Source organism: Coffea arabica, chromosome 10e, assembly GCF_036785885.1.
Source record: "Coffea arabica cultivar ET-39 chromosome 10e, Coffea Arabica ET-39 HiFi, whole genome shotgun sequence".
Lineage (NCBI taxonomy): Eukaryota > Viridiplantae > Streptophyta > Magnoliopsida > Gentianales > Rubiaceae > Coffea > Coffea arabica.
Window position 1 is genome coordinate 42,394,317 of NC_092328.1, and position 20,827 is coordinate 42,415,143.

The window sequence follows — 20,827 nt, forward strand, 5'->3', positions numbered from 1 at the left end:
ACAAAAAAGTGCGATAAAATGTTTACATTGTACAAAAGAATATATTGAAATACTTTACAAACACTTAAGAATATTAATTTTTAATTTAAAATCTAATTTAGTATTCCAAATTTTTCAATTACGAACAAGCATGTAAATAACAATATATATATATATATATTTCAATTCCATAAAATTAAAATCTCTGCAGTTTTGAAGGTGGAACATGCAATCATAACGACTTCTTCATACTAATATCTACAATTTGATTATGCATAATTTAGTAACAAAAACAATTCAAGAAAATAAAGGTAGTAAAATCATAAAAGGAAAGAAGAAATAGCAAAAACAACGTCAAAAAAACATAAATTTTGGAATGAAAAATCATAAGTAAAGAAATTTCTCCATAGAACTAATTAAACATTAGGGTAAATAATTGTTTTTTCTTTAGAAAGTATATCATTGCCCTTAATTTCATTATGTAGAAAGATAGTTTAAATACTTTAAAAATTTTTGAATTAATGTATAAGAGTTAAGAGCATTAATGTCTATTAAATGTATAGGGTGTGGAATTAGTACGGAGGGGTGTAGATTTAACCCGTCCCACCTACTTTTCCTAATCCCTCCTCGCCGTTTTTTAAATCTCATCCCTTCCTTGTTAGAAAAAATTAAAAAAAAAACCCAAGAATGGAAACATTGACCAAAATCAACAAAAATAAATCATACACCTACTTCAAGCAATTTTGTTTTGTGTTTTTCAATGATTTTGGTCCAGTCATTGGTTCTGTTAATCTAATGCCTAGATTCAACTGTATAAACTCCTTTTTTGTTTTTTTGAGCCAGCCGTATAAACTTTAGTTTTTTTTTTTCCCCAAGGCGGCAATAATATAAACTTTAGTTAAAGACGGGTACATTTGTTAAAGTTAAGAAAAATAAGGTGAACTTGATGGAGAAACTATTTTTCATTCTCTTTTTTTTTTTTGTAAGCAAGTATTGAAATTTGACTCAGTTAGAATGGTTGAACTCAGGACTTAGACACTTGATCTGTTTACATTTTTTGTTCGAGTTGATTAAACATTAGAATGTCTTGGAAATTTGATTAATTTCTCAATGACTTTCAAAATTTGTTAAAGGTTGGCTCGGTTGTATATTTGAATTAAAATCAGTTGAGGTTTCATCTAGTCAAACTTTTGATGTTGAGTAACCTGATTTTTTCTATTTAATTTGCAAGTTTTTCTTTTTCGAGCATCTCCTCCTTCTCTCTAAAACTCTTTTCTTCTCTTTCTCTATAGAAGTATCTCAGTCAAAATTTCCTTCATCTTTCTCATGGGAGAGAGGCTAAATCTAGTCTTTTCCCCATGAGAAGGAATACTCTCTCTAAATTTTAATTTCTCTTATTTGAATCAATTCTCTCTTAGGGTTTCCTAGTGAGAGATTCTTCTCTCTTACAATCTCCTAATAAGAGTTTTTTCTTCCATAAATTGTTCTAGTGAAAATTTTATTTTCTCTTGGGTTTTTCCTTGTGAGGGTTATTTTAGTTTTTATCTTTTTTGTGAAAGTTGAGATTTTGTAAATTTAAAATCAAATTTCTCAGATCTGCAATCTTTTTTATTATTGTCAAATCTAAATTTCTCCTTAACTTGAACTAGTTTTAATCAAATTTGACTGACATAAAACATGCATTGATGCATTGGGTTACGATGATTTATCCAAATGAAAAATATGTAGAAGCATTAATGTCATCTTTATTTGTATTGATTTCTTAGCTACATTGTATCTATTGATTTCAAATATATATGTATATGTGTCATGTTTGTTTGACGTCTTTTATGCCATTATTGCAGATTTATTAAATGAAATGATCTTTTCTATCAAAAAAATAAATCTAATCTTTTGTAAGGATTAATTACACTTTAACCTCCTAAACTCCTCCTGTTGCGCTTTTCCCCTTAAACCTAAAATCTTCTAATTGATTTTCAAGTTTTATTTTTTTTTATCAAGCTAATATTTTTGTTAGGGTTAATTACACCTTAACCCCTGAAACTCCTCTCTAGTTGCACTTCTTTCCCCTTAAACCTAAAATATACACACTTTGCCCTTTCAGAAAGTTTGTCAACTCAAAAGAAGTATGAAAATTCTCAATTTTATTGTGACATGACAAACGTGACCTTAAAAAAATTACTTTCAGACATCTTATCTTTTGGTGCATAACAAAATTGCTCAGTCTCTCACCCAACTTTTCCAAATAATACCAATTCCTTGTGATCTCAATTTATATTCTTTTATGTTCTCTCTTTCATTTCCTTATTTTTCATGGCATCTGTCTTGCAATTTTTCAATCTATTTCTACATATTTTAGGTTCAAGCCACATGAAAAATCTATAATAACTCTCATTCTGCATTCGAATACATCTCTATTAGAATTATTTCGTTTAAACAAACAGTACCAAGACAAATAAAAAAAAAACCCAAAAAAAAAGTGCTTACCTTATAGTTTGAATTACTAATGAACCATCTACCAAGTTTTTTTTTTTTTTAAATCGTGAAATAAGTAATGGTCCTTCAATACGACTTTTGCGTTTTCTGCAGTAATGCTTGATGATCGTAAACATGAATTTCAATTGCATTGGTCAAGTTGTATTTTCTCCCCTTTGATTGTTAGCTCGTCAGAAATAGAATCCTTTTTCTTGTTGCTAGCATATCATATGTTTGCAAACAGAATCCGTGAAAAATGTAGCTGTTTGTGACATTGGGGGCAATTGCTAATTTGCTACAAAAGGAATACAATATGGCAATGAATTTGGTCTAGGGACTTCAAGAAAAAAAAATGTGGAGAATAAATAACTACTAACTTGTCAAAATGTTTTAAAAAAAAGTACTGGTTACACCTAAAAAATTTATCACACTTTGCCCCCCTCTAAATTTTGAGGTAACTTATTTTTAAATTTAGAGGAGGAAAAATATTTATTAAATCGGAAAAAAGGGCATAATTGTAAACTACAAATAACTCACATTTTTTTTTATGGAGTTAAGATTTTCAAAGTTGATTAATCTTTATAGAGGTGAAGTGTATATTTTTAAAAGTTGAGGATGGTAATGTGACTATCCCCAAATTTCAGGAGGCAAAGTGTTATTAATCCAAAAGTTCAAATCCTCACTTCTCATTTCCTTTTCTTAAATCTTGCTCCTCCGTTGGCTAAAAAGAAAAAATGTAAAAAGTTTCAATAATTTCTGTAACAAAAGGGGAAACATATTTTAAGAGAGGATGAAAGCACAAATATTCATAACATAAAAACAAGAGAAACATGACAGTACTTTCTCATTTTCTTTTTCATTTTCCCGTTCTTCCTCAGTTAAATTTCCCTCAAATTCTCTAATGTCTACACTCCAAAACATGGTTGGACTTTCATTTGCCTGATTTACCAAAGGGTGTTGTTCAGTTGCACCCAAAGTTTCAGCCCTATGGGCCATATCTTTGGTGCATAGTGAAGGTCTTGTTCGACAAACGGATTGACCAATGTTAAGAAATTGGAAAGAATGGGAAAAATGTTTAAGGTGATCAACCTTTTTATTTTACTTTTTCATTTAGGGATATCTCAACCTTCGGTCAAACTAATCTTCTAAAACTGTTTAGAATATTGTCTCAAGAACACACAGCAAGATAGCACACAGGGATCGATCACAGGACCTGCTAGTAACTATCACGCTACGGAATCAGGCTGTGTAATCAACCTTTTTAAGTTGTGCAATTTCTTGAAGAAAAGTTGAGATGCCAATAACTTTACTACATATTGTATACTAAAAGTGAATTCAAACAAAAAGGTGGATTAAATGAGACTTGGCCTGTCTAATTAACAAAACTGCCCTGCCTTATTATTAGAAATGAAGTCAACAAGAAGCTAGACAAACGAAACCTCATTCATAAGCTTATTAGATTCCATTTTTGCATATTGGAATTCAATTTGCAATGACTAAACTTGGGATGGATGTCTATGTGATTCTTCGACTAGATTATTGTAGGAACTAAATTACATTCTTGTACCTTATATTTTGATCACTTTTTTCAAATAAATATCCAAAATACTTACCTATTTTGAGAATTCTTACCTACCTAGAGAAAGATTTTGAAAATTCTGCATTAAAGTCAAGACCCATTCAAACAGATTTGCTTTTTTTTTTTAATCCCCTTTTATCTTTATAATTTCCATACTTGAAATAATGAACTTGTCCAAGAAACACACAATCAGCAGCCATGCAGCAGCCTAAGAGATTCAACAGAACATCAGTGATGGAATTTTTTTGATCTTGATAATCAAGCCTAAAATTGGAAGCCACAATAGTTAATTTATCCCTGACAATCTGACTGAAATCATTCATGCCATGTACACACTCAAGGAAACTAGTTTGATCCCTACCATTGAAGTTAACAACGGCTATACAACACATCTATATTTATATATAATGAAGAAAAAGAACTCAGGTTCCTTATATAAAAGTTGTTACACAATTCTAAATCCAGTTATGCATCTTCCTCATCAGTCACGAATTTCCCTGTTCCTGGATTTATTGCTGCAACGAAGAAAAAGACGACATTGAATATAATTAGGGGTTCAATTTCAGTAATTGGAACACCAGTCTCTATATTGAGTTGTGCCAAAGCTCCTTTCCCCGTAATGATTTCACCAATTATAGAGAAAGCAATGCCCAACTGGGCTAATCTTCCAACAAAAAGCTCATTTGCTTTGGTGAATCCAAATAGAGGACCTGCAATTATAAATCCATGTTAAAATAACATAGAACTCAACAATACATAAAAAAAAATCTGCAACTATATACTATAGAACAATTTGACCTTTAGAGTGACCAAACTTGAACTTTAAAGGCTCAGACAAATGTTTTTATTATCATACTATATCTGATTATCATAACAAGGTTATTTGTTGACTGGATTGAAAATGATGAAATCAACTTTTAGTTTGAACCCAGAACATTAGTTATTCAACTAATTAATAGTCAATTAACCAGCTAACACATACATAATTGAGAAAGTGACAGACAATGATGTTAGAGAAAGTGTCCAAATTCGAAGTTTATGGACTAAAGTTGACAAATTTCATGTTTTAAGAGGTAAAGTATCCAAAAATTAAGTTTAAGAACTAAGTGGGATCGCGTGGACAATTTAAAGTTCCAAAGTCTAATAATTAAGAATGCTAAATCATTTTACGTTGAACCCAAATAAATTTTTTGTCCGATAAAGAGAAATTAAGCAAAACACACAAGATGTTTTTAAAAAAAAAAAAAAAGCATGTGTATCTTAAGTGAAAAAAATTACTATGCTCATATTGCCCCAAAAATTATTCGAGGTATATATAAAAGGTAATAGGTTAGAGAGTGCCCTTTACCTCCTTCACGGAGCCCTAATGCACTCCTCAACCCTTTGCCAGGAGGAACAACGGCTCCTTCAATCCCAGGGGCATCATCCACAAAACGACCTCTATCACCCAAAGCTCCTATTGCTCCAAGTAGATTAAAGAGGATGAAGAACAGAAGAAGAGGCTCAGCCTCATAAATTGGAATCCCAGTTTCTAAGTTCAGTTGTGCCAAAATTCCTTTCCCTGTTATAGCTTCTCCCAATATGGATGCCTGTTGATCAATTGTCAGCAACTTAAGAGTAAAAACCAAATTGTCGAGTACTAAGGTGGGAAATTAAAGCAAAAGATCAAACGACATTTTTCTCATAGTGTAGATGAATTCTATTCGCATTTTATATCAACTAGGTACAAATTTTTAATAGCATAAATAGTTGCTACGTAAAAGAATACTATTTGAATAGCATTTCATGGAGATTGAATCAGATTGCAAGGAGATTGTGGACAAAATAATGGAAAAGGACTGGAATGACAAGTGGATTGGTCTGATACTGGAAGATATCTATGCGATGAGTTGTTCGTTTGAGAAATGTTGCTTCTCCTTTGCCACAAAGAGCTGCAACTTTGTTAGTCACTCTTTGGCACAGGTTGCCGCTAGATGTTATAAGGAAACCTCTTGGAGGACCTCCTTCCCTGTCTGGCTGATGAATGCAGCCAGGGAAGATATGCTGAGCAGTCGCTCAAGCTGATGTAGTACCAGTTTTGGTGAATGAAATATCTTTCCCGCTTTGGAAAAAAAAAAAAAAGAATAGCATTTCATGCTACAAATACAGGTACCATTTCTTAGGGCCTTGCTACAACATGAACCGCGAAAATGGTGAAGTTTGTCCATGACATCCTCTACCTCTTGTACAGTTTGACCAAGGGCTCCTTGAAACACAAAACCATTCTAGTTCTTCATGAATTCCAAAAATTTGGGATTGTATTACAATTTAATTAACTCATTTCACTAATTTAGCAAAATTGTGTAAACACGGTCATGGAAGTTCTAAATCTTTGGAAACCTCTTAATTTACTTTATTAATCTTACTTGTAAATTGTCTATTATTCAAATATCTTTTAAGTTATATTTATATACACTGACTATGTATATACTGATACCCTTAAGTACATGCAACATATTTAAAAAATGAAGTTTATATTTAACTGAGATTATGTGGTCTGCATTCAAAAGTATTAGTGTATGCATTGTTAATATATACATAATTAATCATACTCTATAACTGTTATCTAATATTTCACAACCACAAAAATTTGCCATGTTTATCTAATATTTCACAACCACAGAAATTTGCCATGTTATCTAATGGCCACAGAATGTTGCCACGTGTCTTATATTTACAGCAAATTGATGAGCTTATGCCTATTAGGTTAAACAAAAAATGTGTCAAAAACTGATGAAGTCCAATAAACATATACTTACAGCAAATCCAAGCATAGCAACACGACCCACAAATAGTTCATTTTCCTTGGTGAATCCAATTCCACCAGAAGTGCCAAAAATCCCATCCTCAACTTTTTCCTTTGGCTTGGTAGCAGCTGCAGGCTGTCACGACCAAAAATAAAAAGGCAAGAAAGCTTAGAAATGGCCAAAATGCAATACTAGGAATAATAAGTAGAAACCTAGCTTGGTACAAAAAAAAAACATGAATACCTTCTTGGCAGGAGCCTTGGTTTTTGACTTGAAGACGGCAACGGTTGTAAGAGGGCAATATGAAGAGGAAGATGAAGTGGGAAGAGGGGAAAAGAACAAATGAGAGATTGGTTTTGGTCTAATCCTCTGAAGCAATGGCTCTGATCTCTTGAGGTCACCTGCATGGCTAGAAGGGACACTAGCAGTTAGCAACATTGCTTGAGCCATGGCTTTTTCGTGTGATGATTTTGCAAATGTTCAATGAATTTTTTTCCTCTGAATACAATATGATAAAGTACCTTTATATTGAGTGACTAATATAAGTGAAGGTGTGTGTCTGAGAAAGGTTTTAAATCAAGAGATGAGGATAGGATGCCAAAGTTGTGAAAGGTGAATAAGGTGACCACGTCCCTATGTATAATTTATGCTCTTTGAGGCATGGCCTGTGTTTGGGCAGTCTGTGTTCATACACACACATCATATGGACTAAAGACTAAAGCAAAATCAATTAAAATCAGATTATCTTCTAACCATACACATATTTTTCACATACAGTGGTTTTCTTTTCTCTTTTTTTTTTTTTTTGTTATAGAAGAAATGAGGTTTATCAAATAGATTGCTAGAAATTATTCAAACACATTTTATTGGACAGAATTTGGAGGAGAATTTCAAAAGACTTAACGAGATTGGTGAATTTTGCAATCTGACCTAAGTTAAGTTATGCACAACCTTATTGGTTTTTTTTTTTTTTTTGTAATCCAATTTACATTAATAAATATGTTGATCTAATATATCAAAAAAGCGGTTGTTAATTAAGATGGATAATAAGTTGGCAATTACCCTAAACAATTACAAGTTCTGTTATTGAGGTCAACAGTAATAAATCCTATCAAAGCAACTAACGTAACTATATATTCAAATTAAAAAAAAAAAGTTTGAATGGAAGAAAATAATCTGCTGGTTAAATGACTCCAATTTGTTAATTGACCATCAATAATCAGAATTATCAAATATTACTTTTACATATAGCTTGACCTTGGAGTGATTGCATGACAATAATAGATCGGATGAACTTGACATGTATAAGCTTGTCTTATTGATTAAACAGGTTTTTGGGTCAATTAACGAGTTGGGATTACATTTTAACCCAAAACTCTTGCCTTATAAATGTCAATTAAGGGTGCTTTCAAAATATTTAGGGAGAATTTACATGTTCATTATCAAAATTAATAACTTCAGAAGTAAAAGAAAGAAACTAGTTAGTCTTCTTCTTTGTCTTGATGGAACGTTGCAGCTTTGATAGTCTTATTTGTTTGTATTTTCTAACTATTGCCGTAAACAAGTCGGACCTACCTTATTCTACAGCTGGCAACTTGTGGAATGCTGCCGCTCAGAAAAACAAATTTTTTTTTTAAAAAAAAGTGGAATCTAGAAAATTCTTGAAACTTCACATAGAATTTTGTCGTGGCACCAGAAAAAATACAAATAGAAACCCCACATAGAGGTTTCTGTGCGTGGCACATGTCAAAGTGGTCAAAAATCATTTTCTATGGTATAAACCTATGATACGTGGAATATGCAGAGAATCAGCAGGTAGTGTAAAACATTTTCTTGGGTTATAATTCACTGGACAATTAAGAGCCCATTTCGATTGTATTTTTTGGAAAATTTTTGAAAAAAAATTACAGTGAGTACCAGTGGCGGAGCCACATGGAAGCAAGTGGAGTCAATTGACCCCACTTAACTTTGAAAAAAATTAGTTTTTAGGGTTAGAAAATTAGAAAATTTTAAAGTCACATTTTATTTGACCTCATTAAATTTTAACAAATTCTTTTTTCTATATATATTGAACCCCAAACGATTGAAAATTCATAATTGTTACTATCACATGAATTTTGAATTTATTTCAAATTATTTATGAAAGTTATTTCAATAATAAATTCTTCCAAATTTTCCAAAAACAAGGAATAAGCTTTCTTGAGTGGAGTGGTAAAGCCAATTCTTTCTAATGCACACTTCCAAAGTTTCCAAAAACAAGGAATGAACTTTCTTGAGTGGAGTGGTAAAACCAACTTAAAAGTTTTCAAAAACAAGAAATTTTCAAGTGGATGCTAAATTTTCTATTTATGTTACGAAGTTAGGTTATTATGATTTTTATTTATAACAGATTAAAGATAAGTTTCTTAAAAGAAACCCGTAGAAGATCAAGTTGATGATAGTTCGCAAAATGTTTAAAAGAAAACATCAAGAACTTCATTTACTCACGTTGAAAATAATGTATTTAACAAAATTGATAATTAATTGATTTTGCAATGTTTTTAGAAGATGAGTACTTGTAGGTCAATGAAAATTGATATTATTAAAAAAAATAGAGTACTTATAGGGTACAATTATAAATGTTTTGCAAATTTATTATTTTTAGTACATGTTTAACCTATCATTAGGATAGTATTGTAAATCAAATCATACTGGACGATTTCTAGCAATTTGTCAATGAAACTTGCTTTTTATCCCCAAAAAAAATCTGTAAGGATTTTTTACTTTTTATTCTTATATTTTGATTTTTGCTTTGTAAAAGTTTTAATGTATTATAAAAAAAATAAGTTTTTTGTACTAAAATTTGACCCTACTTACTGTGGAGTCTTGGCTCCACCACTGATTATAACATTTTTTTTTTTATATAAAATATGATGTATATAAGATAAAAAGATATATGGCTCAAAAATGTGAAAAAAAATTTTTTTCAATTTTTCACGAGGCAATAGTAAGGGAGGTGGAAGAGTACAGATGCATTTTCGTCTACTTTCAATCTTTAGTGTCGGTTTATTTATTATTGTTTTGATTGGAATCAGATGTAGCTTCAGCAGTCAGACTAGTCCTGTGCAAAGCGCTGGAAAAAGGATGGTGCAATGTCCGAATACAACTCCAAAACAAGGAAATGCTGAGACAAATCAAGCATGGTAAATCATCGGATGGCAGACTGGCAACGATCCTAGAGGATATCTTTAGCTTAATGTCGTTGTTTCGAATGTGCTCTTTTTGCTTAGATAGTAATGATAATAGTAACACTATTGCTAATGTTAGCTCATATGCCTTAGGCATTTTGATGGATGAGGAAGGATCTTTTCCTCTGTGTTGCTGAACACAAGTTGTACAGCTTGACAAGCCGTTGCTCGAATTGTAAAGTCATCTTTTAGATCAATACAAGTAATCTAACGTTTCGAGAAAAAAAAAGAAGAAGAAGTGATAGTGCCCAAATTGGGGGATAATGAGTTCTGGGTAATAGAAGACCCAAAAGTGGGTACTGAACAAACTCATAGTAGTACATCAAACAATATCAGTGGGTGTCATTACCCTCTCAATTCCACTGAGGAGTTAAAAACAAAAAAAAAAAAAAACCAACTAATTGGGTAGTTAGAACAACTAGCAAAAGTCACAAACATGTTATATTAATTACAACTTGGTGCATTAAGTACAAAAGAAAGTCAAACAACACATGCTTCGACGTAGACTAATTTTAGCACACTTCATTGTGATTAACTACCGTCGCACATCAAAGAAGTTAACTTTCTCCCTACACAAGTTGGCCCAATTAGCAAGCACAGACCACTTTTTCCCAAAAGATAGTATGTTCAAATCCCATCGATGTGAGAGCTGTGTTAGTGGACGATCTATAAAAATCTCTATAAGTGATCTATTATCATGGATTACTTAATTTCCTATAAGCACACACGCCGTGCGAAACTAGCATGGCATTCAAGAGTTTTACAAATGCAATACAAGTTTTTCTTAGTCTCCGATACAACTAGCATGACAAGTTGCTCATTATCATACTATAACTAGTCCATCATATGTTACGTCACACATTCTTATTATAGTAAGACTAGGGAATTACTTTCCGTGCGAGGCGTGGGAGTGATAGACTTGTTGAGAAGGCAAATTTGTCCGTTGATTGTGTAGTGAATATTTTCTATTGAATCATATCTTTAGGCTAACATTTTCTACCGAATGATAACTATAGCAATGCGATGCGATGTGAAGACACACTAAAAGCCACAAATCAATATATCATGATGCATGCTCCATAGAGAGTCACAGATTACAAATACACAGAACTCGATACTTAACCTAATATAGGATACTTGGTATATTGATGTAGAAAAATGAAAATAAACATCGTCAGTGAGTTGATTAACCAAAGTCCAAGTTAAATGGACTTGCCTACAATAAACCAAATACACAATTTGAACACTTAAAATAAGACATGAATAGGGAATGTAACTTGAACTAACTATATATCAGAGGCCGTAAACCTCAAAAGATTGATATTCGGAGTTATATATATATATTTTTATATAATAAAAGTCTATTGCTAATTTGTGGTAGCAATTAAGCCGTTGCTAGGATGTCCAAAATAAGAGCAATGAAGCAGTTGTTGTGAGATCGAAGTAAGAGAGCCATGCTGCTTATCTCGACAAAGAAGTTGGAAACTTGGGAAGGCCACTGAGCAAGGTCTTTTATAGGAGCCCCTGAATCTGCTCGAGGCCTCTATTTATAGCCTCTGTAATGGTTTTAATCGGATAGATATTATCTCTTTGTTTGTTTAGAAAAATCAGGACACGTGCAATTTCAAAGCCTTTGGAAATAGTCAAACAAACTTCAAGGAACGTTCGTCAGAGCCTTTGGAAAGAGTCAAACAAACCAATTCCAAGCTTTAACTTTGTTTGATTGAAAGTTGTGGGATAACATAATGCTCCACGTTTCGGTTTAAACCCATGTGCATGCCAACAACTTTTTCTTATCCGATAGAAACAACCTGATAGAGTATGAAATTGTCAAAGCATGACCATGAGTTTTAAAATAACATGTGTAGTAACAAATCTTTTGAAATATACAACAAAATCTACTTTCGAATGATAGCCTCAACCTAAAATCTCAGTATCCATAAGAAAGGCATCTTTGAGGAGGAAATGTTAAATTGGAGGCTGAACTTACTGTTTGTTGATTTAACAGAATCTTGTCAAGGTAATTGACTAAAGAGGCCACTTGATAACAGTCAAAGAACCATAGAAAAAGAATCTCACACGAAGGAACAATGAATGCACAAAGGATAGAAATGTAATATCAACTAAAAAATTCTCTGGTTCTTACACGCATTTATAAGACAACAAAAAATATGAGTGGCACCATATAGAGTAGAAAATGACGGCAATTTCCTTGGAAGCGCAGATGAAAGTAGCTTTGCAAAGTAAAGAAGAAGTGCCTCTTATATATTGTAAGGATATTAAGGATAAGGATATACTTTGCGGCAATTACAATCCCATACACAAAGAAAGAAAGAAATAGTAGATTCCAGCCAAATTATTCACCCATGGCAACCAGTACTCCAGTTAGCATCCCCTCTAAAATGAAGGCATGGGTCTATGGCCAGTATGGGAAACCCGAGGATGTCCTTAGATTGGAATCCGAGGTTGATGTTCCTGAAGTAAATGATGAACAGGTTTTGATCAAAGTAGCTGCTGCATCCCTGAATCCAGTCGACATCAAAATGATGGCTGGTTTATTTAAGGCCACTGATTCTCCTGTGCCCGTAAGCCTCTTTTTTTCAGTAAAATTTTTGTTTGTTTTAGTTGCTAGATAGCCCTTACTGCTGTTTTGTTCATCTGGCAGACTGTTGCGGGATATGATGTCGCGGGCGTGGTGGTTAAAGTTGGAAGCAAAGTAAAGGAATTCAATGTCGGGGATGAAGTATATGGAGACATTCACGAGCATGCTTTGAATAACCCAAAGGGATCTGGGTCACTGTCAGAGTACGCTGCAGTGGAGGAGAAGGTAGTAGCTTTGAAGCCCAAGAATTTGAGTTTTGCTGAGGCAGCTAGTCTTCCTCTTGCCGTTGAAACAGCGTACGGGGGCCTTGAACGCGCAGGGTTTTCAGCTGGTCAATCCATTCTCGTTCTGGGCGGTGCTGGTGGAGTCGGATCTTTGGTCGTTCAGGTACATTTTTGTGTTTGGTTTCTCCCCTTAAATTCCAATACTTTAAAAATCAGCTCTAGTTGATTAGTTCCAAAGAATTAGTGATCAGCACGAAGTTGAAGGAGTCTCTGTTTTGACCAATGAAGATGAGACGTCCTCATGGCGGGGCGCATTTGTAAAGCAGCGGGGCGCACTTGTATTAGTTGTATAGCCGCGGGGCAACGGTGGGGTGTAAGTAAGGAGTTCGCTTGTGCTGCGACCAGGCAAACGCTCAGCATATTTTTTAGGGTTATTATCGCTTTACCCCCTTAAATTATATTACTACTATCAGTTTACCCCCTAACGTTATCTTTTAGTCACTTTATTCTCATAAGTAATTCAACTCAACATGTTAAGAAGTTTTGGACAAAAATACCCTTTTATTTTATAGCATTACTACATTGTTATTATCACTTTATTCGTTTGGATTATAGTGATACAATCACTTTAGTTTCTAACATTATTTTCTAGGCATTTTATCTCATCATTAATCTAACTAGTATGGTCAAAAAATTTTAAATATATTTATCCTTTTTATATATAATTAAAAATAAAAAAGTTGGAATGGTTATTCTTCCTTTTTTTCACTTTGAGAGATCGAAAAACATAAAAATAAAAGGATTTTCTCAAATTTCTTTTTTTCACACTTATTAATACTAAGAAAAGAAAAAGAGATAGGAAAGAAGGAGACAAAAAATTAGATTTTGCAAAAAAAAGAAAATAAAGAAAAGTCTAACATTATCGTGTTACTTTAAGGTTGTCGGGATTAGAATTGGAATTTGGTGGTAAACAAAAAAGTAAAATAATTTTAAAATAATAAAAGTATTTAATTCTTTCTTATTTGTAATTTTTAAAAAAAGAATTGAGCTCTCTCTCTCCCCCTCCCCCTCTCCATCTTTCAATTTTTTTTCAAAATAAGATTGCCAAGAAGAAAGAAATTAATACTTTGACTTTTTTTCTTGATACTAAAAAAGAGAAGAGTCACTTTAAATTTTTTATTATTTTTATTATGCAAAGAGGATGGTATTTTCTTCTAAAGTTTTTTAACTTGCTAAGTTGATTTAATGGTATGATAAATTGTCTAAAAAATAACTCTAGGGGGTAAATTGATAATGAGACTATATTTTATGGGGGTAAAGTGATAATAATTTTAAGGGTTAAACATGTCTTTTCACTTTAATTAACAAACTCCATTAAGTTTGACCGTTAGTCTTTGGGGTAAAGTGACTAAAAGATAACGTTAAGGGGGAATTTGATAGTTACACCAAACGTTAAGGGGGTAAGTGACAATAATCCTTTTTTTTTTTTTTTTGGGTAAAGTGTAAAAGTGTCCCCTATGGTTGAATTAACCTACAAAAAAGTCCCTTATACTTTCAAATCATACATTTTCGGTCCTTCATGATTTAAACTAATTTGAAACAGTAATGGAAATCATCAAAACTAATGAAAACGGATGAAATGACACAATTACCCTAATATATATAAGTAATAAAAGACCTTCTAATAACTATCCTATTAAGCAAACTTACGAAAAAATCCTCTGTGATTAAGCCAATCTACTGAACATCCCCTATGGTTACATGTTGCTTTTATTTATTTATTTATTTTATGCATAGGAATAAGGTAAGTTGTATTTGGAAGTATTTATTTATTTATTTTATATATAGAAATAAGGTGAGTTTTATTTGGAATTTTTATTTATTTATTTTATATATAGAAATAAGATGAGTTGTATTTGAGAGTTTTGGGTTGTTTTTGAAAATTTATGAGTTCTAAGGGGTTTAATAGGTATATCAGCTAAAAAATTGAATTGAAAAATTAGTATTTTCCATGTCAAGCAGCCTCAAACTCATTAATTTAAATGATTTTTGTCGATTTCACATTAGTTCAAACCATGAGATACTGGATTATATGATTTGAAATCATAAAGGACATTTTCTATAGGTTTGCTTAACCATAGAAGGCTTTTCTGCATTACAATTCTAAGGGTATAATAGGTATATCAACTAAAGATTTATTTGTTTCTAGTACAAATACTCGCAAAAGAAGCGCATGTATTTCAAACCCATTAATTCAGAAGATTTCTATTGCTTTTTTAAATTAGTTCAAATCATGAGACATTATAGTGTATGTTTTGAAACTACATGGGATTTTTCTGTATATTCACTTAACCTCAAGAGATTTTTCTATATTTTACCCTTTTTTTATCTTACATACTTTAAATTGTTATAATGTATTTTTCTATAAAAATTTCAAAAAATAGCAATTTAAACGAGTTTATAGCAGTGTTTTAAAAATGGGATCGGACCAGCTGTGTTGACCGGTCGGACAGCGAACCGGCCTTGACTCCAGTCCGGTTCATGCTTTGGGTTGATTATACTTAAAAACCGGATTGAACCGTTCAAACCGTGCGAACTGAATTGAATCGTTGAATTGGCGGTTTTTTTGTTTTTGTCTATTAAATTGAAAAAATTAAAATAAATATATGTTTTCTTTAACCTTAAAAACTAATTATTAAATGCCACATTCACTCACTTTCTTCTCATTTTTTGGCTCTTTTCAAGTTTGTATTTTTATTTTCTATTTTCTTGACTTCCTCCAAACTCAAAACTTCTTTTTTTTCAAGTTGCAATATCTAAATATCAAAAACTTGAATTAAAATTTAAACTCACAATGAATTTTGTATAATTTCAAAATATTGTGGTATTTTTGAGCTGGATTTAACATTATTTTTTTGGTAAATTCAATTAAGATTGAGATGAAATTTATTTGTTTCAACTTATAATTTAAAAAAATTATTTGTGAAAATCCAACTTCTTTGAAAATATTAAATTTTTCATCATGTAAAGTCTTAAATTAGTCCAATGCATGTCTTATTTTGTGCATATATATTTAAATAAATTATTTTTTAGAAAATTCATTAAACCAAGGTTGAACCGGTCCCACCGATTGAATCTCGACCCGAACACCTCACTGGTTCAATTAACGGTCCGAGTTTTGTTTAATAAATATATACTTATATATAAATATTAATACAAAAAATATATATATAATTAAATATATTTACATATATTTATAAATATATTTATTTATTTATTTATTTATTTTAATATATAAATATATTTAATTATATATACTTATATAAATTTATAAATATTTTTATTTCAAATATTTTTATAATATGTAAATTAATATATATATTAATATGTATATTTTGATATTTATATTTCAATTATGAATATAAGATATATATAAATTAAAGTAAAATTAATATATTTCAATTATGTATATTAATATGTATAATATATATATTATATCAATTGAAATAAATATTATATTTTTATATATAAATATAAATATTTTGTTTAAAATATATTTATATATATTTATTTAAATATAAATATATATATCTATATCTATTTATATAAATATATTTATTTATATATTTGTATAAATATGTAAATATATGTATTTCAACTTTGTTTTATAATATGTATATTAATATATATTAATATGTATATTTCAATTATGTATATTATATTATATATATAAATTATATTAATATTAATATGTAATTTAAATTATGCATATTAATATGTATGTTATATATATTATATCAATTGAAATAAATATATGTATTTATATATTAATATTAATATTTGTTTAAAATATATTTATATAAATATATAAATATATACATATCAATTTTGTTTTATAATATGTATATTAATATATATATATATATATTTGTATATGTATATTAAATATATAATAATATACATATTAAAAAACAAAATTGAAATAAAATATTATATATATAAATAAATAAACATTAATATATAGAAACAAAGCCAGTATATATTTAAAAAGAATCTCAACAAAATTCTAAATTATAAAAATATTCAAAAATATATTTTAAAAATACCTCTAAAAACAATCCAAAAACATTTACAGTAAAAGTTTTTCATATACAAAACTACAGTAAAGTTTTTAAAAAACACCTCCAAAAACAGCTAATCCAAACAGAGCCATTAGTTTATAGAAGAAAGTGAGGAGAAGGAAGTATAAACGAGTTATTTGAGTCCGAATTAGTATTTAGCATTAGTGATAGATGGGAGATGATAAAAAACCATAAATGGAAAATAATAAGGGAGCGAGAGTAAAAACTTTTTGACGATTTAAGATGTGTTTAAGATTTGGGGGAAGAAGGAGGACGATTTGTAGCTGCACCAAGTGTAGAGATGGGGAGCTACTCTTAAAGAACATTTAGTATCAAGTCCTCCTATTTTGGCTCAGTTATAAAATTTGGCTCACATGTTATCTGCATTTCTTATTTAACCCCAAAACTAGATTTCTTATGAATTTTACCACTTTTAGATTGTAATACATATCATAAGAAAAAAAAAATTCAAGTTTCAAAGTAATATCATTATTGTCTCTTGTCAGATACAAGACTACAGTCTAAAATTTGTCAGATACAACCGTTTTAAGATGCCCAAGACTACTATTTTATTGAATTTTTACTATATGTTCCATACTATTATTACTACCATATATTGCAACAAGAAAATTTTTTGTAGTTTTCATAATTGTGCATTTTTTATGGTAAATAATATTTCTCTTATTTTTTGCAATATTTTTTTAGTATTTTATGTATTTGTAAATGGTAAAAATTAAAAATACGTAGGACTTATGCCTCAAGCCGGGGAGCTTTTGGCCTACTTGGGTGGAGACAAAACGCCTCCAACCTGTCCAACATTTTTTACTTTTAAAACATTTAGCAGTACTGTACTAAATCATCCTTGGCAGAGACGAAAAGCCAGCAATATTTAATTACTATATGTATCAATCAAAATTTCGATTTTGGCTGAACCATCATAGCAATTTTAGGTTTGGCTTCTGGATTAGATAAATTAAAAGTAATTCTGAAAATTGACCTTTGATTAGAACATGAAGATAAATCATACTACCTAAATTCATGCATGACTGAAACGATTTTTGATCTGAGGCAGCTGGCAAAGCATGTCTTTGGTGCATCCAAAGTGGCAGCTACTTCTTGCGCTGGGAAACTGGAGTTGCTTAAAACCTTAGGTGCTGATTTGGCAATAGACTACAAAAGGGACAAGTATGAAGATTTGCCAGAGAAATTTGATGTGGTATATGATACCGTTGGTAAGAATGAATCCTAAGCCATCAATCTCTTGCTCTCTGTTTTCTGCTAGGCAAAAAGTTTGTATAACTTTTTTATACATTGTCAATGTATAATTTTTTTTTTCACGCTAACATGTTTAAATCATACTGCATATCATGAATTCAAATTATACACATGTAGCATACATGAAAAATTGTTAGTGTAAAAAAATAAAATCATTACACTGTTAATACATAAAAAGTTAATCCAAAAAGTTTTGCTGAACTAGCTTTCTTGATAATTGCTAGTAATTAATTTGGATAAAATTTCTTACATTGTCAGTGTATGCATTTATGGACCTAGATGCATGTCACGTTATTTTAATTTAGATTTAAACATCAAATTTTTCATATGTACTATGTATCTAAATCCGCTAATGTATACATGACCGCGCACGAAAAATTTACCTAATTAGCTTCGCAAATGTGTGAAAATGAGCAGGCGAGAGTGGCAGGGGTAACAAGGCAGTAAAAGAAGGCGGAAGCGTGGTGACAATCGTGGGGGGCAGGCCAGTGATTCCCCCTGCCTTCGTATTTGATGTCACTTCAACTGGCACTGTCTTAAACACACTCAAACCTTTCATAGAGGAGGAGAAACTGAAGCCGGTGATTGACCCTAAAAGCCCATTCCCATTCTCTCACACCATTGAAGCATTTTCCCATCTTCAAACTGGCAGAGGTACCGGCAAGGCGGTCATATATCCAATTCCCTGATCACTAATCATTGCCCCGAATCCCTGGACGCATCATAAACTTTTACTACTAAGGTGGCGTTTGGTTTTGGAAATTTTATGATGTACATACATGTATTGTATCACGAATCAAATGATTCTTCATGATTCTAAGATGTACATACATGTATTGTATTATGAATCAAATAATTCTAAGATGTACATACATTGTGATAAATGTATTTTCATTCATAATTTATATTAATGTATGTGGGGTTCGTTGAATGTAATGATAGATTCATGTCTTTGATCATAGAATCATATGATATACATGAATTTGTACACAATATCTTGAATGTATTTATACAAGTATTTATTAAACTTCATTTGTTTCTTAAACAATCTCTCTTATGTAAAGAGGTCAAGTAGAAAGTGATTCCTACTATTTTGAATTCTCTCAAAAAGGACTCTTTAGTTCAAGAGGGTTTGTCTTACTTTGTGCAAAAGTCTAAGACAAACAAACTTCATCTTATTTTTAAAGATATTTGTCCAAGATTATTGCACATTATACGGGACAAATAAAGCTTAAAGGAAAGTGATATTCTATCACGATTTGAAGCCAATTCTTGTCACAATATTTGCTAGTTCGTTATAAAATATTCCCAACATTTCGTTCTCACCTTGGAATCGGATTTGGATTTGGAATCATTCATCCTAGGTTTGGAATAGAATATGTTATTGCAATACATCTGTTTGGTTCAGTACCAGAAATGTATATCATTATTTTAGTTGATGTTTGGTTCGTTGGCTCTTTCGAAATGGGATATAAGAAATTTTCACTAATTAAATGTATTAATATAAATATATTAGTAAATTTAGTATAACTAATTAATAATTTCTATTGATAAATATGTATAATTATTAGTATAATTCAAAATATCAATTATATTACATATACTAATATACATTATATAATACATATAAATAATAATATCATTATAATAAGTTTGTAACTAATTAAATTAAATATTATATATAATTAAATACAATTATAAAAATATTATAATATAAATATATAATTATATATATGTATATAATTAAATATTAACTTTTTTAATGGGTGGCGGGACAGGCCCCTTTTCTAAATGGGAATCAGATTTGGATTTTGTCCAAAACCCTTCATGTTACCAGGGAATTGGGGAACTCCAAATTTTTAAATATGATTCCAAAATACCAATTCCGATAGTAGTAATCCAAACAATAATTAAGAGGTTTATTCCAATTCTCCATCCTAAAACCCTCTTACCAAACACCACCTAAGAATTCTAGACTGCCTTGGCTTTCTCTCCTATGGCCAACATCCCAAGTACCACCAAGACTTTAATTGTGGCTACCAAGACTTGACCTTTTGGGAGGTCAAGGGTTCAATTCATGTCTCTCACCATATAATTGTCACTTAATTGTGGTTGTCACTTCAAGTGGCTTCCTTTGACGGGTTTCCGTCGGCACCCCCTCCCCTTAAACTAGGTTCGAGTAGCTCATACAAATATTATCGTTGCTACAAAAAAAAAGGCTTTCTTTCTTGTCTTTTTAGTATAGTATAGATGTAGCTTGGTCTTGGAGGGATTGCATGACAATAATGTTGGAATAGTTTGTGAATTGAAATAGAAATAAAGTTTGTTAAATTCAAAATATTGGATAAAAGAAAAATGCCTAATGTAGCCTCTTGATGACCATTATAGTGAGGAAACGGTTTTAGCATGTTTTTTTCAATTGAAGGAGACTAATTGCAGTCTCTTGATGATTATTATAGTGAGGAAATGGTTTTGGCATGTTTTTGCCCATTAAAGGAGACTAAAGCAACCTCTTGATGATCATTGAAATGAGGAAATTGTGACCATTTGGTTTTGATA

At 30.9% G+C, this 20,827-nt stretch overlaps 2 protein-coding genes across 2 annotated transcripts; one reads left to right on the forward strand and one right to left on the reverse strand.

The window, feature by feature from the left end:
- Nucleotides 1-4,249: 4,249 nt before the first annotated feature.
- Nucleotides 4,250-7,358, reverse strand: LOC113712839 (photosystem II 22 kDa protein, chloroplastic). Its single transcript, XM_027236438.2, has 4 exons — nucleotides 7,063-7,358; nucleotides 6,832-6,954; nucleotides 5,382-5,622; nucleotides 4,250-4,743 (listed from the first exon to the last, which is right to left on the reverse strand). The coding sequence occupies exons 1-4, from the start codon at nucleotides 7,267-7,269 to the stop codon at nucleotides 4,499-4,501; spliced, it is 816 nt and encodes a 271-aa protein (XP_027092239.1). The 5' UTR covers nucleotides 7,270-7,358; the 3' UTR covers nucleotides 4,250-4,498.
- A 4,863-nt stretch (nucleotides 7,359-12,221) lies between these two features.
- On the forward strand, nucleotides 12,222-19,204 carry LOC113712140 (2-methylene-furan-3-one reductase). Its single transcript, XM_027235432.2, has 4 exons — nucleotides 12,222-12,631; nucleotides 12,712-13,035; nucleotides 18,066-18,225; nucleotides 18,686-19,204. The coding sequence occupies exons 1-4, from the start codon at nucleotides 12,413-12,415 to the stop codon at nucleotides 18,955-18,957; spliced, it is 975 nt and encodes a 324-aa protein (XP_027091233.1). The 5' UTR covers nucleotides 12,222-12,412; the 3' UTR covers nucleotides 18,958-19,204.
- Nucleotides 19,205-20,827: the final 1,623 nt, after the last annotated feature.

Coding starts and splice junctions, on each gene's coding strand:
- LOC113712140 (XM_027235432.2), top strand. CDS start 12,413: ATGGCAACCAGTACTCCAGTTAGCATCCCCTCTAAAATGAAGGCATGG. Junction 13,036..18,065: donor TCGGATCTTTGGTCGTTCAG/GTACATTTTTGT, acceptor GATCTGAGGCAG/CTGGCAAAGCATGTCTTTGG. Junction 18,226..18,685: donor TGTGGTATATGATACCGTTG/GTAAGAATGAAT, acceptor GAAAATGAGCAG/GCGAGAGTGGCAGGGGTAAC.
- LOC113712839 (XM_027236438.2), bottom strand. CDS start 7,269: ATGGCTCAAGCAATGTTGCTAACTGCTAGTGTCCCTTCTAGCCATGCA. Junction 6,955..7,062: donor CCAAGGCTCCTGCCAAGAAG/GTATTCATGTTT, acceptor TGGTCGTGACAG/CCTGCAGCTGCTACCAAGCC. Junction 4,744..5,381: donor ATTAGGGCTCCGTGAAGGAG/GTAAAGGGCACT, acceptor TTATAATTGCAG/GTCCTCTATTTGGATTCACC.